The sequence below is a fragment of the Harpegnathos saltator genome, unplaced genomic scaffold (genome assembly GCF_003227715.2).
Source record: "Harpegnathos saltator strain DR-91 unplaced genomic scaffold, Hsal_v8.6 scaffold93, whole genome shotgun sequence".
In the NCBI taxonomy this organism is placed as follows: Eukaryota; Metazoa; Arthropoda; class Insecta; order Hymenoptera; family Formicidae; genus Harpegnathos; species Harpegnathos saltator.
In genome coordinates, this window is record NW_020230721.1 from 824649 (window position 1) to 850307 (window position 25659).

Sequence of the window (25659 nt, forward strand, 5' to 3'; positions counted from 1 at the left end):
TAAAAGTATAAAATTGCAAAAAAGAGTAAAAAATGTCGACGTAGTTGAAATCTAGGAAAGACAGCGTCTCGCTGGCAGTATCGAACCGAAATACAATGTATATATATATATATATATATATATATATATATATACGATATATATATATATGTATCGTATATTCTCTTTACAGCTACTAATGGCCTCTTCATTTACTATTTATGGCACTAATAAGAATCTAGTGGCTTTTCGCGATACTTTTTAGGGAATAAATTTTAAATGATAAATTTATATATATGATATAGTATATGTATACGCAGATCCACTTTTTCTACTACAAGATTAGTAAAGGGAGAACCGCAGCTATTGCACAATTGTATAAAGCACCGATCTCGCAAAGACGTGATATTTCTCGCAGTAATGCAGCGAGATGCAGCGTACGCACGTGTGCGCGCGCGCGCGCGCGCGCTCATTCGCGAAGCAAACATCTATTCTATATCGTGGAGATATTTCTGTGTCAGCCAAAATAACGATGAAAGAAAGAATAGATTTATCGCGTTCAGCGATGCCTAACACGTAAGAACTAGAACGCGCAACTTTAAAGATGAAGCGCGCTGCGGAAGAGCTACGACGACGATCAGCTGTAATGCGTATCGTAATGCGAACGATCTTAAGCGGAGCACTGTCTGTACAACTGCGACTTCTGCTCAATCTCCTCCAAATGTCTTTCCATCTCCATCGTCAGCGCGTCCACGTCTCTCATCAGGTCCTTCAATAATCTCTCGTTGTCCCTGTACACGCTCTCCATACCGTCCAGATCCTTGAACTTGGTCGACGTGTCCGCAGTCAGTTCGGAGGCTCGTTGCAACAGCCTCTTCGCCCGCTGTATATCACCCTTGCTCTTGTTCACTCGTTGATACAGCGACTCGTCCGCTCTCTTGTACACCTCCGACAGCTTCTTCGTCTTGCCGTCGATCACTCGCGCCTCTTCGGCGACCTTCTTCGCCTCCACGCTGATCTCCTTCGTCAGCACAAAGTCATTCTTCACCGATTGCGTCTGCAACTGCTTCAGACGGGTGTCCAGAGCCTCCACGGACTGGGTGGTGTTGTTCGCTTGGATCTGAGCAGCCGTCGTCACATCGGAGATATCGGCCAAGTCCTTTTGCGACTTGAGCACGTCGGCTTCCGCCTTGTCGATGGCGTTCTGCGCCTTCTCCTGCGCCTCCTGCGCGTCGTTCAACAGCAGTATCACCTGCCTGGCTGAATCTTGTTTCTCAACGGCAGCCTCCTTGGCGCGATTGGCACGTTGCTCGAGCTCGCGAGCCAGCTCGAGGTCGTCTTTCGTGTCGGCGAGAATCTTCTCGGAGTCGGTGAGCGAGCCCACGATACTCTTGATGCGATCGGCCAGCCGCGTAATCTCGTCCGGCTCCAGCTGTATGTTCTTCTCGAGAACCTTGTTCGCGAGGTCCCTCACCATAGCCGGTGTGGGCTGCTCGTCGTTCAGATTACTCCAGATCCGATTGGTTATGTCCAGGAGCTCCTTGGAAACGTTTGCTGAACGGTTGCGCGCATCCCAGGCGTAATTGAAAGCGTCTTGAGCGTTGGATCTCGCTGCTGTTGAATCTTGCTTCATCTGAATCATCTGGAAAGACGAAACTCAATTTAATCGAAACTCACCAGCCATGTTACCCGCGCATCGATTGACGTATGTCGAAATAGGTCGACATGGTTCGAGACAACAAGCAACCGCGCTTGTTGTCTCGAAGAAACTGGAAGAAGAGCTAAGAATAATACAGGCGAGCGACATCCGCGAAAAAAATGCCTGCGTCCTGTAAAGAAGGAACCTAATTTCATCGAGACTGGAAGACGCGTACGCAAAGGGAACACGTACGTTGCGCAACAATTGCTCGGCCTCGTCCTTGTGACTTTTGATCTTGGTAGCCTGCTGCTTGGCCACATCCAGAGCCTGATTGGCCTTGGTGACGGCGCCAACGTCGCAGGACAATCCGCCGCAGAAGCCGCAGCCCGCGCCACCGCAGACGGTGCTGCAATCCGTCACGTTGTCGCCGCACATTTGCAGATTCAGACCGGGCATGGTCATGCCGAAGGCCCTCAGCTTCTCGTTTAACCTCACCAAGGACTCTTTGTTCCTCTCTTGAGCCTCGTCGACGGTAGCGCGATTCTTTGCCAGAAGATTCTCGGTATGCTTACGGAATCGCTCGGCGTCAGCCAGAACGTTGCTGGTGTCGTTCGCCATTCTCTCGGCCTGTCTGGACTGCTCGGCCATCTGCTGAGTCACATTCAACGCGCCCTGCACGTTCTCCTCTTGCAACCTAGTGGCGTTCTCCTTTAGCTCGGCAGCAGCCTCGTGCAGGCTGTTGGTACGATTCTTCAATCCTTTCAGCGCAACATCGCCGAGGTTGACCCTTTGGCTGACATTCTCCAGGAGATTGTTCACGTTTTCCAACTGCTGCGCCGACTCGGAGATATTTCTTTCCAACCCCGCGGCCAGGATGTCCAATGCGTCCAGATCTTGACCCCGAATGGTGGTGTTGCTGATCAGCGCCTTGATCTCGTTCAGAGACTTCTCCATGTCGTCGAACTCCTGACTGTAAACGCCGCTCGTACCGACCTTCTGTATCCTCGAGGCCTCATCGATGACGACGTCCGTCTTGTTCCTGAGACCGCTCAATATCAGATCCCAATTGTCGAAGCATTCGCCGCAGGGACTACACTGCGGCGCCTCGCCGTGATAGCCGCGGTCGCATTGGTCGCACTTCTCGCCGCCGATACCCTTGTGACAAACGCACACTCCGGTCTCTCTGTCGCACTGCTGGCTGGCGGAGCCGATGACGTCGCACTCACACGGATAGCACTCGATATTCGGGTTGCCCCAGAAGTTCGTCTGACACTCGTTGCACCGTCTACCGCCGAATCCCGGCCTGCACTCGCAAGTGCCATCGTATGGATTGCACCTGCACAGACATTTTCCGCCAGTTATCTTTTGTGCTTGTGTTTGTGTCCAAAAGCTTGGAAACTCGGACGCAAGTACAGTGAAAAACTTGGAAACCCGTACGCTTCTATCACGTAACAACGTGAGAGGATTAATTAGATTTAGACCGAGAAAAGAATTATGTATATTAATAATTGTGAATCTTGATAAGTTTCAACGTTTATTCAAATTTATGCAAACCTATCCGACACGCTCCCAACCGCATCACACTCGCAAGGATCGCAACCCTCTCCACTGGCTATCCTCCAATGATTCTCCTCGCAAGAGTCGCAAAGCTGTCCGATGACATGCGGTAAGCACGGGCATTGTCCGGTACGGTGGTCACATGGTCCCGCAGCCTTGTCGGTGCCCAAGACATTGCAGCTGCAGTCCTGACACTCCTGTCGCAGGGCGTTGCCGTAAAAGCCAGGCTTGCAGATTTGGCAATTGAAACCGTCGGTGTTGTGCAAGCATTGGAGACAACGACCGTTGTGCGGATCGCAGTTACCGGGTTGACGTAAATCCGTGTTGTTATTACACTCGCAGCGGATGCAGCTACCGCCAGATATCTCAGGATTGCCGAAGTAATTCTCGGCGCAATGTTCACACCGGGGCCCGGCGTAACCCTCGAAGCATTCGCAGACCACATCTTGCGTTATCGAATCTAACGAGCAGCCATCGGCATACGAGTGGCCGGAACCGAGAGTGCCTGTTACGACGAAGTAACGTTAATAATAGTAATAATAGTGACAAAGCAAAAGCGAAAAACCATATATACAATATAACCAATTTTATAACTTGTAGCATATGGAAAAAATTGCGAGAAACACAACTGAGCGTTTATCAGCGTCAGAAAAATGTGTTAGCTTTGTAATTTTTAGTATGCAATTATTATATGTCTGAAGTGCGTTGAAAATAGACTCTTTCTCTCTCTCTCTCTCTCTCTCTCTCTTTCTGCTTAAACAAAAGAAAAATGAAAATATATAATTTAATGCAATTATTACAATCACCACTTTTCTCTCACCTGGACACGGGCACGCTCGGCAAGGTATATCGACGCCGATTCGCGGATCGCCGTAAAAGGTGTCGATACAACGATCGCAATTATGTCCGGTGGTGTAGTCTCTGCAATTGATGCAAGCACCGGTCTTGGGATCGCAGCTGTCCGCGTGTCCGTTACACTCACAGCGTTGGCAGTGCGGAAAGTTCCAGAAACCGGGTTCGCACTGACCACAGGTTCTACCGTAGGTGTTGCGACGACACTTGCAACGACCGGTCTCGACGTCGCAAAAGTTATCGAGAGCACCGACCCCGTCGCAGTCGCAAGGGATACAACCTTCGGGACTGAATCCGTACGTGCCTGGTGCGCAACGATCGCAACGTCTGCCGACCACGTTTGGCTTGCACGGACACATTCCGCCGTAATTCTCACAAAGAAGACTGCGAGATCCCGTCGGATTGCACTCACAGGCTGAAATAGAACGTTTGCAATTGCCGTTGACAAAACTTGCGAGTGATCCGAGTCGAAATCGAATGTAGAGTTGTGATGTGTAGTCACATAGTACTTACAATGAGCACCCTCGAAGACGTAGTAACCGATGCTGTTCTGATACTTTCTACAAATCTCGGGTATGTCGCTCCACATGACATTGACGTCGTTGAAAAAGTCGTTACAGTGATAACGTTCGTATTCCTGGCGACGCAGTTCACCCACACCTGGCGTTTTGAAGAAGGGTATCACGTCTATCCTCGGCTTCAGAACGATCTACATCATACAAAAATAGTATGCTCCCATGGAGAGTTTTCGGAAGTGTTGCAGTCGCCAAGTAAGAAAAGTATAGCAGTAAGTAGTTAGCTCATTTTGTTCTACTTGTTGTACATATAATTATCTATTATATACATACAACAAATCTCGTCGACTCGCGAGTGACGAGTCGACGTGTCTGTAGAGTGCTCTAGGTGCGCTAGATAAAATAGATGGATAGTCGATAGAATCTAATCGATGCATTACCGAGTCGACTAGGATCGAAGCAGAAGGTACGTCAGTTTGGCCGTTAAACTTGCGAAATTGCAGCACAAGATTGTATCGTTTTCCCGTTTCCAGACATATAGAAGGCTGCGCTACGGAGCTTCTCGATCGTATCGGCAATTGCGCCCATAAGCGATCGTACTCGGGCGTCCATTCAGCGCACGGACCGTTCGGGTCTGGCGGATCGTCCCTCTCGAGAATAAGCTGCAAGTCGTTCCAGACACCGTGATGCACCGGCTCGTATCGCACGATCACGTCGTACCACATAGATTTGCGTATGTCGTCGATGGTGAAGTTTAGTACCGAGTCCTCGAGGACCTTCATGAAACCCGTGCCGGTCCACGTGCTGTTCCTGCCGTCGCGATAAGGCTCTTTGATCACCACTTGACAGTTCTACGAATTAATGATGATATTGCCTACGTGACATATAAATATGGAAATAATAATGGAAAGACGATGATATATATATATATATATATATATATATATATAGGCGGTCTGAAAAGTTCTCGACCTGACATATACATGGCATTAGAAACTGTCAAACTATAATTGTATTGGAAAGTGGCATCCCTGATATAAACCCATGTAAAATTTTATTCGATCTGTCAAATCATTCGAGTAGTAGCACCAGTTGAAAAAGCTTTGTGCAAAATGAGTGCCGCATTTGCTAACAATTGACCAAAAACGCATTCGAATGCGTATTTCTCAAGCGTATTTGGCACATTTGAATCATTTTAAGCAAAATAAAATGGATTTCAAACGTCAAACCTCAAACGTGGATTCAAGTTTCATAACTGTTGATGAAACTTGAATCCACCACTATACACCAGAGCGAAAAGAACCTTCCAGAATTACACTTTAATGATGGTATTGAATTATTGGAAAGATGTTGGAATAAATGTATTGAAGTTTCAGAAGATTATATTGAAAAATAAAACATATTTCACGAAAGAAAAGAAATTTTCTTTCATTGCTAGGCCGAGAACTTTTCAGACTGCCCTCGTATATATATATATATATATAATAATGATGAAGAATAATTTCTCGCGTTTTTTCGCGCAAAGCTCTTCTCATTGTGGTAAATTTCGTCTTTTTTGGACGCGGAAAATGTAGTACGCGCTGTTTCGCGCTGTTGAACACGGACACCGATCGATCTCACAGTTCCTCACACTGTACATTTTGATATTGACTTTGACTCTTTCGAGCCGTCTCAATCGAGCCAACTCAATCGACTCACATCGCTAGCTCTCGATAATTCTCCTTCGTAAATGAGAAAATCCAGCGAGCCGGTGTAGTAGCTCTGCTCCGGCTGATTGCAAGTTCTCCCGCTGACGTGAGGTCTGCATCTGCATTGGCCGGTGATGACGTCGCATGAATCCTCGTAAGAGCCGCCGGGATCGCAATCGCAGGGTTTGCATCCGTCACGGTCCTCGGAGAGTCCCCAATAATTCGGCAGGCATTGGTTGCAATCGCGCGCAGTGACGTAACGTTTGCACGTACATTCGCCGGTCACCGTGTTGCAGCCCTGATTGTCAACAGTGCCGAGGGTGTTGCAAGTGCAGGCTGTAATTGGTAATTTACCGATTCAGTAGTCAAACCGATCGGATGCGATGCGTCCGTCAAACGCGTCGCATCACACAATTGGCGAGTGCTCCTCTACCTTGACATCCCTCGGGACTATCGGGATTAAAGTTCCAAAAGCCGTTCTTGCAACGGTCGCAACGACGCCCCTCGACATTTGCCTTGCAATGGCAGCGCCCTGACTCGTCACCGCTGAGAGGATCGGTTCTCGAGTCGCAAATACCGTCGTCCAAGGATCCACCCAGATCACAGTTGCACGCTGCGGAAAGAGGCGGAAGATGAAGAAGAAGAGAAACCCCCGGGATTCTCTTGTCTCCGTTTGCTACGTCGCTTCGCGCGAACGCTTCGCGAACATAACGGTTAGTCTTACGATTAATCTTACGGTCAGCTTACGGTCGATCGATCTGGTCGACTGTACATTTGACATTGATTCGATGAAACGACACTTGGACACGCATCGCGCCAACTTCAGCATACTATCGAATAATTTTCGCAAAACCACAACGTACGTGTTAAGGCATGTAAAGTAAGGTAGACGTTAGACAGACCGACTAAACGGCCGCGAGAGCGATCAAGCCGAGACAAGCCCGAGGACTCGAGGACTCGAGCGAGGACTTACGCTGACAAGCTGCCGAATCGGAGATATCCTTCGTCACATCATGATAAAAGAACGGCTTGCACTGTTCGCAATTCTGCCCTCGCGTATTGTGCTGGCAGTCGTCGCAGACTCCGCCCGACACTCTTCCCGATCTGTCGTAAACCGCCTCGTCAAAGTGGCAGGACGTGGTGTGATTGTTGCAATTGCAACGTCTACAGGCATTTGTCTGTTTGCCAACCGCCGGTTTCCACGGCAGATCGTTGTAAAAGTCCTCGCACTTTTCGCAATTGAGGCCCTTGGTGTTGTGAGTGCACTCGCATCTGCCGTGCACCATGTTCTCCTCGTCGATGACCCCAGGCAACGGTAGACACCTGGACGCGTGTCCATAGCAGGAGCAGGAGCCACGTATCACCATGTCCTGAATGGCGTAGTAGTACTTTTCGCGTATCTCGGCTCGATCGTCGAGTAGATCGTCGCCCAGAGTGTGGAGCCTCGTCATATTGATCCTGAGATTGGTAACCTTCAGGAGATTCTGCACTTCTTTCGAATACGGATTGTCAATGTCCAGATTTTGCGGCAATACCCTGGAAATGTGCATTTGCACGTCAGCGGAATTGTAGTTATCGTTAACTGTGTGTGTGTGTGTGTGTGTGTGTGTGTAAATGTCACAATTGCAAAATGCAATTTATTTCTGATCACTATACGCTAGATATCTTGTTGATCGTCTTCCGCTTTTATAGAAACAAAAATCCAAGTGTAAGCAACCGAGTCCGAGCAAAGTACCGTCAAAGTACAGTCGAAGTAATAGAAATAATCTTAGAGAACAAAGAGAGAGAGAGAGAGAGAGAGAGAGAGAGAGAGAGAGAGAGAGAGAGACGTATGAAAGCAAGCGACGCGATGGAATATTTTTCAAAAACACACGGACGTGTGAGCGCGAAAAAAGCTACCTTCTTTCCTTTCTTTCTTTCTTTTCTCTTTCTTTTTTTTCTCTTCTCTGTGTCACCTACCTGAAGATCACGTCACCGCCGCTGGAAGGAGCAACAGCCGAGTATCTGGTCTCGCAGATGACATCCGTTAATCTTTGAGGCTGATGGGTAGGAATTCCGGGAAAATAGTGTTCACAGTTGTGAGCAAAGTACCGGTACACCTGCCAGGTCTGTCCGAAATCGGTCGATCGTTCGATCAGCATGGCGGCTGGCCGGAAGGTTTGGAAGTGAATGATGATGTGCGTGAAGTGAAACTCCGCCTCGAGATCGAAGCGTATCGTAACGTTTTCCACCCCGTTCTCGGCTTGCCACCATGATCTGTACAATATATCATTTTAACATGGTTTAACAACTTTATAGCTCTTTTTCAGTTTCGGTTTCAGTTTTATCACATCGCAACGACGTCTCATGCGATGGAGCGCTTATTTTGCGATAAAGCGACGATGCGATAAAGCGTAATGCGGCAGCATGTGTGCGTGTGTAGCGCGAAGTGTAGTCTCACCCGCTGACAATGTTCTCGATGTTATGCTGCCGTTTGGGAAACGACGAGTCACAGAAGAAACATTTCTTCCTTTCTTTCAGATGGGAAACGATGCAGAATCTCTCGGGTCCCTTCAGGCCGCACGTCGATGAAGCGCTCAGTTTGTCCTTCCGACCGATCAGCAAGTTTCCAGTCGCGGGATAACACGAGCTCTGCTCGCACGGGTGCGTCCTTTTCGCATGTGAACCTGAGTGTAAAGAGATTCTTTTTATCCTTTCTCTATCTTGCCGTTATGAATGTCGTTGGTCACATGTGTCCAATCATTTCCTTCCTTTGGGACACTACGACATCACCGCAAACGCCGACATTATAATACACCAACATACATTATACCGAAGGAGAATATTGCTTTTCCAATTATTATCACTTATTGCTAGTTGGTTTGTGCGTCGACTGGCGTTATGTACGACAGCATCGTCATATAATGAGTTTCCATTACTGGTGCGCATATGTACAATATAGGATCTAGATACACGGGGAGGAATACTGCACGCGGAGAAGGAATTATACATAACTACAGAACTCTCGACCGTCTTCTTGACAAACACGAGATGTGAAGTACTTATTCGTGTTAAAAGTATTATCCTTGTTAAATTGTAATCTCCGTAGAGGAGAATCTTTCCGTGGACACAGCAATGTATACCTATGTGTGTGTGTATGTGTGTCGAATTAACTACAAGGAGTTTGTCCAATATCTCCCGAGATATTAAGTATTACAAATTTACGCTTTTACTACCTGATCGCTACCTCTTGATTTGGCAGCGATCAGCCCTAGCCGATTATGATGCTCTGTTATCACCTCCGTAGGTGACATGTCCCCTCTCTGCACCGATTCTACCCTCGAACCGAACCCCACTTTTATCCCGCATTTTATTTTGCATAATTTTGCATTTTATTCGCATTTTATCTAGCAAATAATTCGTATTGTACAGCACGAGTCTTCCTAAAATGTTTCCTCATATTTCTCGCCATTCGACATGCTTTCGTGATAATATACTGCCGATAGATAGTGAGTGGCGCTATAATAAGTGATATGTGAAGTAAGTATATGTATATAATATGATGGCTCAGTTCTAAATTGTCGGAAAAACGATTCTTTCATGCAACAAAAATGCAGCAAAAATGCGTGTCAATCCACGCGCAAAAGCACAACAAATAATCTTATTTAAATAAATAACGTGACAACGTTCTTACCTCTGGATACTGGTCTGTATTCTCTTAGTCCATGTTGAGGAAAATTCGCGTGTCCTATAAAGGATTGAAATAGGACGATGAGAGAAATTTTTCGAAAAGGTCAAAGAACAATGGAGCCAATGATGAAATCTCAAAGAGCCATAACGAAGCGAAAGTCAAACGAAACGAATTTGTGTCGCTTGAAAAGAAAAGAGAAACGAAGAAAGAAGAAAAAGTGTCCGATAGAAAATATACAAAATATAATTTTCGTACGTGACGCATATTTTCAAAACTGTAATCATCCGTTAACTCTAACGCCAAGTGATTTTTTCCAGAAATGTTCGCTCAAACGATGCTGAAGCATCGCCAAACAGCGCCAGCCAGTTATCAAGAGGCGTTCTACTACCGGTGGAGGCTATCGCGAAGAACAGCCGGATGCTTATTAGACAAGACAGTTCTTGCAGGAAAGCATTGCAGGAAAAATTGCAAAGGTTTGTAACTCGAAAAAAAAGACATGTCAACACTTGGATATTTTTGCTTAGTAAGAAAATAAGGCCTAAAGACATTGTCGGAATTTGCCGATTGAAAGATTTGTAGATAAAAACAAATAAGTCTGATACGTTCTGGTATATTCTTTCTCAAAGCGATCAACTGCGACTTGCAAAAATTAACACACGTATCTACGACACATACATCTACGACATGATCATGCCTCATTCTCAAAATCGGTCGATAAATATCGACATGAGGATCTATATTTGTAAGGCGATTCGCTTTTAGAAGATGAAATAAACCGCTGCTTTCAAAAGGAAGGCAGGTCGTAGGGTCATATCACTATCTAATCGTGGCAGATAAAGAGTTTATTCGTTAAAAGGGAACGATATGTGGACCAAACAGCATTCCATGTCCACTAAAGAAAGAAATAATTTTGTTACGATATCCTTTTATATGTTTGCAATCTCAATTACTAGCCGAGCGTTGAAGCGTACAACGTGAAAGTGTAAGCAGCATTAGAAAAAAGAAAGAAAAAAGCGACAATTTGCAAATGTTCAGAGAATACATTTTTGATACATAGCTTTAGAAATGGTATGTTTAAATACGACATGCTCATTACAAATTTTGACGAAATGTAAAATGATGCTTTGCATTGAATTAACGTATAAATTGAAAGTATAAAGTATAACGCGATTACGTACCTGTTAAAATATTAAGTATAATAATTAAAGCTGTGAAAGCCACGTGCCTAAAATGAATACGGTGCATTGTGTGTCCTCCTTTTCCTTTACCCCTGTTTGTATAGATTTTTCCGTAACGGTGCTAAGCCATCGACGATGGTTCGAATCTATATGGAAATGTAATATCTTGAAATAATAAGGAATAATATAGGAATAATAGGGAATAATAGGAAATTCTTACAAAGAAAATTCTCTTTGCTTCGTATTTTTAACTCGATTATACAAACATGTGATGATTTTGTAATACATTTACGGTACCGTAGAAAAAAGCACTAAAGAAATTTACTACCTTGCTAAAATTATAAATGCTGATGAAAAAGAATAAAGAAAGAGAGAGATAGAGAGAGAGAGAGAGAGAGAGATGAAATCAGGAAATATTTACATAAATATATGCACATGTGTGTGTACATATATATATATATATATATATGTAGAAATTGAAAATATAATAATTATAAAATACAACTAAATGTATAAAAATAAAAATTTACGAAACTTCGAAATAAAGAAACATGAAGTGAAATAGGATAAGGAAAAATGAAGGGAAAAGGGAGATTTATCACAAGTAGCACGTTAGCTTTTCAAGAGTTTCACTTTTCAGCAATATCAAATAAAACAGACAATCAGAGCAGGTCTTTAAACGAACGATTTCCAATTTTAACAGTTTTTTTTTCTTTTATATTCCGAAAATGAAAATAATTGTATGTCTTAAACTTAAAGAGTACATAATGGCGTCAGAATAATTTCATGTTGTATTTCAAGTAAAACAAAAACACAGGAGAGTATTCAATTTTGGAGTTGAATGTCTCTCGATTAGGCAATAATATAAATAACAAACGTCGCGAGAGTCACTTCCGCGCAGCTGTAAAACAGGTAAAACGATTCTCGTTGCAGTCGACATGCCGTCTTTATCTACCTGCGCTCACCTATTGACGCACACGCTGAAAACCAGTGTTGCCTACCACACGAATCGACGAGAAATCTTTTATTTCCTCGACACAGCGTAGCTTTTAAATTATGCTCCGAGTGACACTGCAAGATCTCGACACGGCCGGAATTCTCTCGCCAAAACTGTCCTCGAGGTTCACCTCGTTGTCGTCGTCGTCGTCGTCGTCGTCGTCGTCGTCGTCGTCGTCGTCGTCGTCGTCGTTGCCGTCGTCGTCGTCGGTTTTCTATCACTGAACCCGTTACGTTACGTTATCCACGTGCAACACACAACAGCAAAGTTCGCTTAATCGACTCTTCTCTGACAGGTACACGATATACAGCAGTTCACAGTATACAGCAACACTGCCGGAAGATAATGCACAACAATGGCAAATAAAAAAACGTGGTAGACGCGCCTTGTGACGCGTCTCTCACAGTGAGTGAGTCTCGGCTTGTCGAGTCGCGCGACTCTGCTCGAGGTGCCCGTCAGTGCCGTACAAAGGGTCCATACGAAGCTTCTCGGGACAACGAGCAGAGGAGAGGGAATCGACAGATTGAAAGGCGACGAGTGGGATTGGAACGGCCTGCAGGCTCCAGGAGAAAACTCATATTCACAAATCGAAACCTATCTTCAAAGTTGCCTGCTTAAATATTATTTTCTCTTCGTTATCAATCACCGCCCGAAAAGCTCGTTCTTTATTGCAAGATATCGCTAGTAAAGATTCAAATAGACAGATTGATTAGTTATAGTTTCTCCGATACACGTAGCATCAATCTTTTTTCCACGCCGTATAAGTGCGAAAAGTGCGATTTTCAAGAGATTTTCTTTCAAGAGTCAAAGATTTTTTTGTCGAACGTGTCGTCGATACTTGGTGTGTGTATAAACACATGTCTCCTTTACACAAAGCGTACAAAAGGTGTGCAATTGTTGAAAAAAAATCATGAGAAGAGGTTTCGAGATCGCTAAAGGTCCTCAATCCTCACAATCCTGTTGTAATATTAATATTATGTTTCGTGAACATTGCACGTATTCTTTTCCGATGTTTATGGATAATCTTTCAAATATATTATTATACACACATAATGGCGAATGGCCATGAAATTATCACAAGAAGAGAATATTTTTCGCGTGTAAATAGGTCTTCTATCACAAGTCAACGTTCTGTCGCCTGATATCAGTTTTTATGCGCACAGTACGCGTCGTGTTATAATACACGTCGTGTTCCACGCTGTTGCGGGAGACATTTATCGCGTGATGAGAAATGAGAACTCCAAATCTAGTCATTGCAGCGCAGCTGCAATTTGTTTGGATCGACCTGCGACTCGCGTGAGACTTTCGCACACCCGTTACACTGCCAATGGTTATACAGCCGCACATGTGCAGCACATATGCACGCTGCTCCTATGATTCTTAAAGCCTGCTGTTCCAGCATGTAAAACATATGCGTTTCCGTAACTATAAACATAATTCGATGTATACAGTGACGCTTACGTTCAATTAATATAACGTAATTAATATTGCTTAAACAATACGGACTGTTGTGAAATCTAAGGTAACGAGTTGTTCTTGTTTGAGGTTAAACAACACTCGCCAACTGCCCAATAATAATAAGAGAAAGAAGAAGAAGAAGAAGAAGAATTAATAAAGCATCTGTCCGATATCAGACTGCTTGAACGAGTAAAACATCCCTGACGAAATAATCGAAAAACGAAAAAGCAAACCATCTTCTCATCCAAATCGATATAGCAACGTTGTCTGAAAATAAAAAATATTTCCAGATATTGCAGAGCAAAATATATTCTTCATATCTTCGATATCTCTAGAAATCTCTTGTTTCTTTCATTATAGACAGAAAGACAGAAATCCAAGTCACTAATATATACTTTGGGTCAGTTTCGCAAAAATTGTATTTGAAATTTGCACAAGTTTAAATATCTGTACAGTGTTATACAGTATTGTTGTTTCAACATCTCAATCGAATATTCGTTGCATCGGAGCATACGACATTTTTTGATGATACTGATCATGTAAGTGATCTTGATCTTTGATGACTGACTTGAACGCAATACATTTGCTCCGTCTTGCGCATCAATTATACAAATTTCCAATAACGCGTATCTTGGAGCACGACGGAAGAGGACGAGAAGCAGGACGGGAATTGCTCTGGAAAGACGGGACGAGGAAGAGAAGGCAATGGCATCTTGTTATCGTGCCCAGGGTACGTTGTTCAGATAAGGCAGCCCACGCTACGTGCTTCCTTCCTGCGCGATGATCCCACTTTCCGTTTCTTTGCGCAAATGTACTGAGTCGATGTGTAGGACTCGACGAGTCCTATCCACAACTCCAATAAAGAATCATAACTCAAATATTCTTGCTTTTCGTTCCTTCGGTCGGTTCGGTCCTTTGGAATTCATTCCTCTCAATTAGCGCCATCAGCTGTGCCGAAGTAATAAGCCGAAGAAAGGGGAAGAACGGAAGAAAATTTGGTCGAAAGTGCGTGGGTGCTACGACCCTGCGGTTTACTTTGGAGGGGGATTGAAGGTAAGAGGAGAATAAAGGTACGCCGTACAGAGCCAACAGATTTCCTTTTTACTGACAATGTTTTCGTTTCGTAGTCTCTTTTAATACCAACAGATGGCAATGTACGAGCATACGATGAATTTTTCAATTAATTATATCTTATATCACACATTATATGTGTGTGTATATATATATACATATATATATATATATTGTTATATGTATATATACAATATATATACATATATATGATATATAGTGACATTAACGAGAATAAAACTGCTGGTAAGCGGTCGGAAAAAAAGAAACAATGTAATTTTTTATTTTAGAATTTATTTCCTAATACTTATATAGTACCCAATATTGTACACCTTTTAATCACGAAATTTTATTCCATTAAGGCTTGATATATCGGAGGAAATGTATCGAGAAAAATTTTAACTTTATTAACATATTAAAATACCTATTCTCCTTTCTCTTTGATCGGCACCTTTTGATAAATTATTCACAGCTGTTCTTGTCGAGAATCTTTGATTTTTGTTCAAATTGTCATTGCGACTGAAAAGTCTAGGCATTTTCATGTAAGAAGAAGGTCCACGATATTGAAGAAACAATTGACGTAATCGACATCGGCGAGAAATTTGTTTCTCTTTATTATACACATTGTTAACTTGTTATTACAGATATACAATAATAGATGTAAGTGAAACATTCATTGTTACTTATTACAACAAGTTTCGATAACGCATGATTTACATACTTGCGGCCTTGCACCCCCTTCAGCTTATAATATTTAAAAAACAAGACTCGAGATTTGGTTTGTACATGAGACACAATGTTACATTTGCTCGCGGCGTCCGATATCATCTGAGAATTTTCTATTAGGCCTTCGCGTCAAAACACATAAGTCTTACACATGATGAACAAAGCGTTGTGTGAAGCTGAGTAAACACGACGGCATTTTCTAAATTTATTACTTGATTTGTATGTAATCTTAACGTACATTGTTGAACGTGCACTACTCGGACGAACTCCCTTTCACTTATTTACGAATAATTGTACATGTTTCTCATACAAATAAGAATATTACATAAAGAAAGCAACATGCACAATGTGTGCACGTGTGTGTGTATGTGTGTGTGTGTGTGTGCATACGCGCACGCATGCAAGAAAAATATATTAAACTAAAAAAAAGTTCTTCTACCATTTTGAAAACAACCATGTTGCACTGTATGCCTTCTAATCTAATCGTAATCTAACATTACGCATCATTCATCATCACCTGTGGAAACTGTTAATAAATTCAAACATCTTGGATAAAACATTGTCCAATAAGAAACTCCCCGTCTCCGTCGCATCACGCGCATTTATTCGCAAATATTCTTCAATTAACGTCTAAATAATAATGATCGTGGTTGTGTTCGATAAAATGCTAAAGAATTTTTTTTCTTCAGTTGAATGAATTTCACGTGCATACCAGCAGAAGCACGTGTTGCGTCAGACATCCTGTGCAATCGAAATGATTAATAATTTTAATTAACAACAGAAAGAGATAAATTCGTTCTCAAATTAGCAATCAGAGAACATTGCGTAATCTTAATAAATGTTCTTTTAACATTTTCATACAAGTTGTTTGCAAATTCCTCACATCACGTTCGTCGAAATATCCACTGTCGAGGATGAAAAAAATCAACAGTTAGAATTTGATGTGTCGACTTTTTACGTGTGTATTATACGCATCAATATCACATGTCAACATAATAAAGTCTCTTTGCAATGTCTCATAGAGAATAAATTCGAAAGAGGAAAAGTCTGAAAAAGTGAAGGAGTAGGAAGAAGAGAGAAACACGTTTTATAACATTTTACCTTTATTATTAGCACTAGTTATATTTTTTCCCCACCGCGCAACTCTCTCTCTCTCTCTCTCTCTCTCTCTCTTTCTCTCTCTCTCTCTCTCTCTCTCTCTCTCTCTCTCTCTCTCCTTCAATATTGCAACGTTTTAATTGCGAATCTCAGCTAATTTCATCGGGATTCAATCTCAAACCAAACTATTTATCGCGTTAGACGGTGAACAAGTTGTTTCGGAGAAATCGAATTACCCGTTGACACATTTCGTATACCTATGTGTATGTGTGTGTCGATTCCATCGCCGCACACTCTTCGTATCTTCGCCGCCGCTGTCACAGAGAGAACCCTTCCTCTCGTTTCTCAAAATGTTGACAGCCCGCTATGTCGGCCGCTGCGCGTTTAAATGTACTCAGCGAACATTATCCAGTAGGTGACGTTCAACACAGCGAACAGAAAGGGGAAGAAAACGCGCGAGACACGGTCAACATTGAGGGCGCGCATCCGCGCCTTTTGTGCCGGGGTGGGTCCGGGCGGTGGAGCGGCCGGTGACTTCTGCGATCGGCAGGATAACAACATTGCGTATTCCTGCGTGACAACGATCACAACTTGAACCGCCACCATATAGACTATCTCCCATGCCTCGGAGAGAGGAGGACGTTTCAGATGCAACGAGAGAAGACGGTTACGCGCGTCAAAACGCGCGGTTACGGAGGCGTTTGGAAACAAAAATGATTGCAATCGTCGGAGGAAGGAGCTTCTTCCTCACATTGCACGGATTTTACTGCGTACTGCATTTTATTGGACACGACGGCAGCGACAAATATGGACAATTGTACAAGCTTCAGCAGGAGAAATTCGCAAAATTGCATACGATAGCGATGTCATGATTTCAGCGGTATAATCATCAATAATCTACAAATTTTAACGGCGCGTCGACTGCAAAGTTGAAATTAACTCAAGTCTCTTCCAATGACATCGCACCGTTCGCGGTGCGGTTTCCTCTATTCGAGGCACAGGAGTGGTCCAAACTGGGAGAGCCTGAGATCGATGGTGTAACAACAAACAGCACAATTTCTCTATCGAATATTTTCCATCCTAGTCTCTGTCTGTCTCCTGTCTGAAGGAAATCGCGATTAATCGAGATCAATTGGATCGGTTATAAAATCCAGTTGCAAATTTTGTGCTGGAAATTTTTCAGTTAATTTATATTACTGAAAGAATTGCTGCATTCGCGAATCAGTTATCAAACAATCAAGCGTCGTTGTCTCTCACTACTACATTCTTTCGCTTTCGCCAATTTCTCGCAATGTATTTACCCCCGCGCCCGTAGCTAAAAAGAACGTGAGAGGAAAAGACAGATGTAAATCTCAAATTGGAAACTTTTTCAATTGGTTCAATAGATCGGAACGTACGAAGCAATAGTCGGACTCTCTCTCGGTCCACGACGCGAGAGAGAAGGAGAAAGAACGAGAGAGCGAGGGAGCGAGAGAGCGAGGGAGCGAGAGAGCGAGAGAGCGAGAGAGCGAGAGAGCGAGAGAGCGAGAAAGCGAGAGCGAGAAAGAGAGAGAGAGAGAGAGAGAGAGAGCGAGAGAGCGAGAGAGAGAGAGAGAGAGAGAGAGAGAGAGAGAGAGAGTTGAAAAAATCGACCTCAGGCTGCCTCCGAGGCAGATGGAGATGATCTTCATCCAGGCGTTACCTTGGTAGCGATATCGAAGATCTTGTCGAGCTTGGCCGAGTCCGCGGTACTCGAGGTCGGCGGCGGCGGCGGGGGCGCGGGTTTCGCAGGCGCATCCGAGTCACCGAGGACGATGTTTACCAGACAATACTCCATCAGCGCCATGAACACGAACACCGTGCAAACCGACATGAAGGCGTCAACGGCCTTCAGGTAAGAGACGGGGGGTAACGAGGCTTGGCTTTTGGCATGCTGCGTGGACAGGGTGAGTAACGAGGTGACCCCTAAGGTGACTCTGGCGGGCGCGGCCTCTGGTTTTATCCAGAACGATACCCACTATACGCAAAAAGTACCGGGAATGTTGTTTTTGCTGACAGGTGCGTATGTCGCGCATGTCGCATGACATTCTGTTAAGTTAAAAGCGCTTCAAACGCGTCGCGACATACCGTCTTACTCACCGACATGATAACGATCAAGCACGTTGGGACGTAGGTATGGAACAGATAGTAACCGAGACGTCGCTTCAGCACAAACACAACCTCGAGGCAAGTGAAGTTACCTGGCAATAACGTGACGTAATCGTCAGTTAAACCCTGCGCTTGCAATACAGTGCCTAAACTCAAGTGATATCAACGCGTGGCGAGAGCTGAGCTCGGCCACGAGGAATTTCTTGGATTTCTCTTGGAATTTGGAACATTGCGCGTGTGACGACGCGACAATTGTTTCGCACGCGCGGATCTCTGCGTTTCTTGCGTCTAAATGCAAGATAATCAAGGGCACCCGTCGCACGTTTGCACGAGAGAGAAGCTCTTCTTCTCTCCTGAGGAAGGGAGGAACGCGCGCAAGCTGTCACACTCGTCACACTCGACGTACAAACAGTCATTTATTCAACGCGATCACTTACCCGTGGAATAGACCTGAGTGCAGTCGGCTGTATAATTTTTAACGAGCTGCAACTGGGGCAGCTCAATATTCTCGTCTACAACGAGGGGAACATCAGGATCCCACTGGAAGATCATTTCGTCCGTCGTGTGCGACACTGTTGACCGAGTTGTTTTGTTTGCGCGTGGTATACAAAATGCATGCACGCTCAAGAGGATTCGCTTTTTGTATTGCACAATTTACTATTGCAACTACGACTTACGACTTTCCATTTGTAGTTTGCACTCTTGCGTATCGTGGGGGTAAATGAGAAAATTCATGGCGCAAGATAGTTTTAAGGTCAGTCTGAAATCGCCAATATCTGTGAGTCTTATCGGCTCGAGGCACATTTACGCGCATTTGAGCAAATGTCTAGTGCTCCTTCGTGTAGACTTACTTCACCATGTAGAGGATGGTTTTGTCCTTGTACAGCCATAGATAATGATTAGGTATTGTCATCGTTTGAAAGGTCACCGACTTTGCGTTCTTAAAGAAGGAATCCGGCCGCCACATGTTCTTCAGCCAGTCGACCTCCAGCAATCTTCAATTTTCGTAGAGAAATATAGATGAAGTCAGAGAGAGAGAGAGAGAGAGAGAGAGAGAGAGAGAGAGAGAGAGAGAGAGAGAGAGAGAGAGAGACAAATTGTAAAGAGTAAAGCATTAATGAAATTTCATCGAAAGTTAAGGGAAATCGAGTCGTGAACAATATGTGAGCACCAATAAGGTAAGGCTCTAAGTAAGATATAAATGCCGAAACCAGTAGAACCGACAGAATTCACATTCATAGACATGGCGTTTCAAGTACCTATATTCGGATGTCATATTTTCTGGCAATCGAAGTCTATTGTCCTTCCAGGTTTGGGCAAAAAAGATGTCAGCAGCGTATGTCTGTAAGAAATTATTCGTCATACATTCGTCATACATAAAACGCACAGTCATCCTGTTAACTTGGAATCACTTCTTCAACTTTGTGAAACGTGAGATAAGCGCAAACAATATACAAAGAGAAAACGACATCGAGTAGATCCGAAATTTTAATCGATTTAAAATTACGTTTGCCTTTACCATTGAATTTTCATCGATGGAATCGAGTCCCATCACGGTAACGTGGAAATACACAACGGTTGCCTGACCATCCTTCTTGGGAGGTCGCATTTTGTCGTAAAACTTTGGATCTTCCGGCAGAAGATCGAAGAACTCTAAGCTCCTTCTGCAATTTTACATAGCATAAGATATATATTTTTTTCAAATTCAAGAGGAGCGCAACTGAATGATCTTTGTAGTTGCGTTGTCGTCTCACCGCGCGGTGCAATACATGAGATATAATTAATTGTTCGGATAATATGACGCTCTAGTCAGCCCCCCTCTCAATCCCTTGTTCTGCTTACCACGATATTAATCAAGTCAAGCTTTTAATTGTCGATCTTAATACTTATTATGTTGTATATATAACGTCATTATGTGTGTGTGTGTGTGGATATTTCCACTTATTCCTTTGAACAATCTTCTCTATGAGTGTGATTATTTGAAACTGATTTACGGGCAATGTTTATCGAGAAATAAACAGCGCTGAGAGAAGAGAGAACGTACATCTCGGCTTGGTACTTGATAGTATTGCGATATAATAATGAACGTTGTTTACTTACTGGGCATTTGCCATACGGCCGAAAAGCAAAAGGAGCAAGACGGATGAAAGAGTCGCGGGGGACACACCGCCCCCTACGTGTATCTCTCCCGTGGACATGGTACTCGCCTTTTTCTTTTCTCTTTTCTTTTTTTCTTTCTAACGCATTTCCGTGTGTCGCACGACGATAGTGAAACGGCACAAGGAAGGGAACGATGAGATAAGTTCACTCTTCACTCGAAACAAGAAGGAGAAAGAAGAGCGAGGATGTGTGTCTCGCGGTAATCCGGAAGCGGAGCTCGGGCGAGCAGACCGAAGCTCCCTAATCGGTACCTCGAATTTACGAGAACGGACAGACGACGACTGAGTTCTTGAAACGACTTTGTCAAATCTGCAGAATCCTCATCGCTGCGTATAGAGGCGAGCGTGGAGGTGGTGCAGGTGGTAGTGGCGGTGGAGGTGGTGCTCGCAACGGTGGTGGTGGTGGTGGTAGTGGTAGTGGTGGTGGTGGTGGTGGCGATGGCGATGGCAGTGACGACGACGGCTGCTGCTGCTGCTGCTACTGCTGCTGCTGTAAAGGTGGTGGACCAGCGCGCGGCAATACCTTACCTCCGCTGTCTAACTCCACCTCCACTTAACAGGAGGAAGAAGGGGTAACTCTCGCTCATGTAGCACGTACACAAAGACAGGCTGTGGATAGAAATCTGGAGTATCGCGCGCTGGGTTGGCGAAAGGAAGTGGAAAGAGGTGCGATGGTAATCCCCCCAGGGATACTCGTGTCATTGGTTTACGACGCTTGAATTTACCCCAATGCGGCATATCAGCAACGTCGCGTCGTCATTGTCGTCACGTTCGCGCACACATTCACATATTCTTTTCTTCTTAATCTACGCGACTACGCTAGACGCCTGAGACGCCAGACGCTAGATCGCTTCCTCGATCCATTTCAATTCCTCCAGATTTCCTGAAGAAACTTTCAAGTCAGTTGTCTTCCCTGATTTTCTCGTGTCTTGCAATTTGATCCTTTCCATCCGCGAATGCATTCCGAAAATATATTTAATGCCCAACGAGCCTAACGCGCGATACTTTAAGTAGCTTAAGAGATACGACAGAGATGTTGGGACATTTCGACATTTCAACCAGTTCGTACCTTTATTATGTATTACGTTCATGCATCTCGGAAAAAAATGTCAATGACGCGATGACGCAGATCTCTTTCCTTCCTTGTCTTCCTGCGTGTTTCTTCATCTCGTTGGACTCTCTTCATGACCAACGTCGGAATTCCCGAGAGGCGCTAACTAGTGTGCTATTTGAAGACACCGGTACGCCGCTCAATATATCGATCGCCAAAAATTGTGCCACGAATAGGAAGGTACTACGTGTTCGTCTCGTCCGTACAGTGTCGAGTGGCCACTTATCGAGGAAGTATACACACGTGTCGATGTGTACGAAGAATGTATGTAGCTGCAATTTGCGCGCGTGTGTGTGTGTGTGTGTGTGATGTATATGCACACGCGCGCAGACGCGTGTGTGCAGTAGGAGGGAAAAGCGGAAAAGAGTGACAAATCTGCGAGAGAGGGGGAGAGAGAGAGAAGAGAGAGAGAGAGAGAGAGAACGGCGTTGTAAGATTCTTGAAGGTAAAATGCAGACGACAATCTGCACACACATACGTATGTATATGTATGTGTGTTTTTTTTTTCTTTTTTTCTTTTGCATCTTTCGCGCTTTCTTTCTCCTTCCTCATAATCCTCATAATAATTTCGGTCGATGCAGTTTTGGAGTTGATGCTTCTCTGCTCCGTAGCCTGTGTGAAAGTCGACTCACGAATATAATCTCATTAGCGGTGTCGCAATTAATTACTCTCAGCAATCGTATCGCGTTGTGATTGCACACTAATTCCCTGCCCCTACAAACTCATAATTTCCTCCTACTCATATTTCGTTCTTAATTAATTAAATTTCGTCGAGACCAAAATCATCTCGTCTCTTGTCTTTTATTCGGATTTTCCAGCACATCGCAATATCGGTACACCCGCGCGAATGTCCGCGTTTATTGCTGATGTCTACATCGCCAACGTATCGATCAAGTATGCTAGCGATACCCGCAATCCTTCGCGCGATACCGGTAGACGAAACTTTCAATTTTCTGTGAACAATCCTTAATAAAGAAGAGAAGGAAAGAAGGAGATGTAGAGGAGACATTTTTCCGAATCGCAACAATCAGATCAGGTTCGGCCTGCAACGGCACTGCGGGAATACTAGATTGTGCCGCATCACTCGAATGCGGTGCACTCGTACAACTCGTTCCTCGGCGCATTTCGTTACCTTCATGCGGCGCGGCGACTGCATTCTATCGATATTGCCGATACTTTGGCCTCGTGCACGGTGCCTCTTGAAAGGCGAGCAATAGACACGGTGTTGCTGCTGCAAATACTATGCCGCGTCATGTTTCTCGCCTATGAAGCGATCACGCAGACACGCGGTCGTGCCGAAATAAGAGTGCAAGTGCAAAAATACGGATCCCGCTCTCGAGGTGACTTCTCTTACGTGCCCGAGCTACTTACTGCCAGGACCGCGGAAGGGTTGTCTCTATCGATTGATTTAATTTTCATTCGATTCTTCATTCGACCGCGAGAGGAACATCAAGTCATCGCATTTAAACGTGTAGCGAACTATCGACGACCTGGCGAACGACGAGGCAAAAATCGATCACAAGTGCTACGAGTGCTGGCGAAAGCTCTCGGCGGATATCGCTCGGTCAAGGGAGCGATTACGTCAAAAGTTCTATGACATCATCTATGAAGCATCGTTGGCGGTGAAACTTGGACCGAGAGCTCTGGCACCACCCTCTGTCTCTATCAGCGAGAAAGATCGAAATCATGGCAAGATCGTGGAAAAAATTCGTGGAAAAGAAGGCCTCACTGAAACTACATTGAAACACGAGATGGAATTTTGCATTGCACAAATCGTGTCGTAATGATGGTAAAATAATATTAATAATGATGACGATGATGATGATAGTAATAATATATAATAGTAACAACAACAACAACAACAACAACAATGACATGTCTCGTACAGAGAAAAGTACATTGCGCGACAGCAAAGCTTCGATCGTCTTCGAGTCAATCGCACACGTTGGAATAATAATCTCTGTAATAATATATAAAGATTAACGACGAGGGGCGGTGAGGGGAGGAGGGTTCAGCTAGCGTGTAACCCCTAGCGCTCACGTAGGTTTTGCGACAGATCCGACAAGGTCCTCGTGCTTTTTTTTGCAAACGTCAGCCGAAGCACTTTCGGTACAGCGAAAGCAAGAAGTACGCCATAAAAGAGAGAGAGAGAGAGAGAGAGAGAGAGAGAGAAAAAGAGAGAAAACGGAAGAGAGCGGGACGCGCGATCGGTGGAACGGTGTCGGGGTGAAGGAACAAGAAGAGGAGAAAGAGGCGGCAGATTCTGCGAGGTAGTTAGAGACGACGATGCACGATAAGCACGCTCTATCCCCTTTCTCTGACCTCAGGCTGTCTCTCTGTGCCTTGCACGCTCGACTCGGCGCTCGACAAGTGCCCACTCACACCATCGTATTCTGCCTATTATTTTCGACCGATTGCCGATTGTCGTGCAACTGCCGACGTAGGGATTCTTCTTATGGCTGCTTATGTGTATTTCGGCATACTATACATCGCCGACGAAACTTGTTACTTTGTTCGCGACAAAGATGATGACAGCGACGGTGGTCGCATCGAGATAAACATCGCCATCCACATGACCGCGACGACGTCAGGTGGCATTGTTTGTTCTTTCGCGCCATTATAGATCGGACTGTTGTGTTCACATGGCCAACGGAACGGAAATCTTCGAGTCAATTACGATCGAGAGACATCGGTATGTGCAAAATTGTATACGCTTTATGTGAAACGTTGGCGAATATAATATTTAAAAACGTCAGTCATATTACGTGTATGTGACTTATTGTATACGTAACAATATAATATATCAGCTGATATAACTGATATAACATATATCTCTGTTATTTCTTTACCTTCTTTGTATATATTTTACGAATAATTTGAGAAATTATGATTGGAATGTGCGGAAGGTGTAGCTGTGAAGATTGAAGACCAAGATTTATTTCACAGATGCGTGAGAAAATATGTGCGCATGTGTGGAAACTACCTCTTATATTACTGCTTCGGATTGAGAATTCAGGGTGTGAAAGTGACATGATATCATATATATTTTTAGTGTCTTTTTGTATCTTCTACAACATATATTTTATAGGAAGAAAAACAATGCAATTCACACTAAAAGCTTATGCTTTTACTGCCTACATTTCCTGGATTATACAGGGTGTCCCATAACTGTAACACACACCAACTCCATAGGGGGCGTAGAGGAGCTAAGCGGGAGGAAAAAGTCCTCTTCCACATTTAGCGATATCTCGTAGTTTTTTTTAGTAATAACCGTGTAAAGTTTGGTTAAGTTTGGAAGATTTGTCACGTCCATCACGGCCTCATAAACATAGGAATATAAGAACAGAGCATAGAGTTGCGGGGGGATAACCATTGCGGGACGATGCGACGAGGTAAACTGTATCCAAATCTAATTGGTGATTGTGCCGTGTGTAAGTATTCGATACGTACATAGATGTGTATGAAGTTGTGTGTGAGTGAAATTATGAAAAAAAAGACACATGTATAACCTCTGCAAAATACTGTCAGTGTAAATAGTTCTTATCATTTTGTTACATTTACTATTTGCCAGTGACAGCCAAGTCGTTGCATCACACGCTCTGAATATGCGCACTATTGTAGCCAATGAAATTTAGGCACAGTCGTCCCCCCCCACCGCATTTCAGCACAACTCCCCTCGCCTATCTTACAGGGTTATGCTCTGTTCCTATATTCCTATGTCTATGCACGGCCTATAGACACTCCGCGGCGAGCTGAGCGATAACGCGTCTCGCGTTAGCGTTGTCGCGATGGCGTCTTGGAGCTTTGACGCCAACTATACAACTATACAAGATA

At 44.2% G+C, this 25659-nt stretch overlaps 2 protein-coding genes across 9 annotated transcripts; both read right to left on the reverse strand.

Moving 5' to 3' along the window:
* Nucleotides 1-187: 187 nt before the first annotated feature.
* Nucleotides 188-12521, reverse strand: LanB1 (laminin subunit beta-1). Of its 4 annotated transcripts, none has more exons than XM_011137137.3 (14): nt 12080-12521; nt 11079-11224; nt 9904-9957; nt 8671-8896; nt 8190-8486; nt 7204-7766; nt 6664-6843; nt 6241-6566; nt 4983-5393; nt 4541-4736; nt 3996-4442; nt 3173-3680; nt 1871-2954; nt 188-1621 (listed from the first exon to the last, which is right to left on the reverse strand). In XM_011137137.3, the coding sequence occupies exons 2-14, from the start codon at nt 11143-11145 to the stop codon at nt 650-652; spliced, it is 5331 nt and encodes a 1776-aa protein (XP_011135439.1). In that variant the 5' UTR covers nt 11146-11224; nt 12080-12521; the 3' UTR covers nt 188-649. The 4 variants fall into 4 exon arrangements, with proteins under 4 accessions (XP_011135439.1, XP_011135437.1, XP_011135438.1 ...); XM_011137135.3 differs by having other exon boundaries at nt 12044-12521; XM_011137136.3 differs by having other exon boundaries at nt 12034-12521.
* A 3997-nt stretch (nt 12522-16518) lies between these two features.
* On the reverse strand, nt 16519-21070 carry ort (glycine receptor ora transientless). 5 transcript variants are annotated; one of them, XM_025307686.1, is made up of 9 exons: nt 20656-21068; nt 20075-20219; nt 19815-19897; nt 19407-19550; nt 19233-19315; nt 18993-19127; nt 18535-18647; nt 18110-18424; nt 16519-16998 (listed from the first exon to the last, which is right to left on the reverse strand). In XM_025307686.1, the coding sequence occupies exons 1-9, from the start codon at nt 20751-20753 to the stop codon at nt 16813-16815; spliced, it is 1302 nt and encodes a 433-aa protein (XP_025163471.1). In that variant the 5' UTR covers nt 20754-21068; the 3' UTR covers nt 16519-16812. The 5 variants fall into 5 exon arrangements, with proteins under 5 accessions (XP_025163471.1, XP_025163474.1, XP_011135429.1 ...); XM_025307689.1 differs by having other exon boundaries at nt 16519-16965; nt 20656-21067; XM_011137127.2 differs by having other exon boundaries at nt 16519-16965; nt 18547-18647; nt 20656-21066.
* Between the last annotated feature and the right edge of the window lie 4589 nt (nt 21071-25659).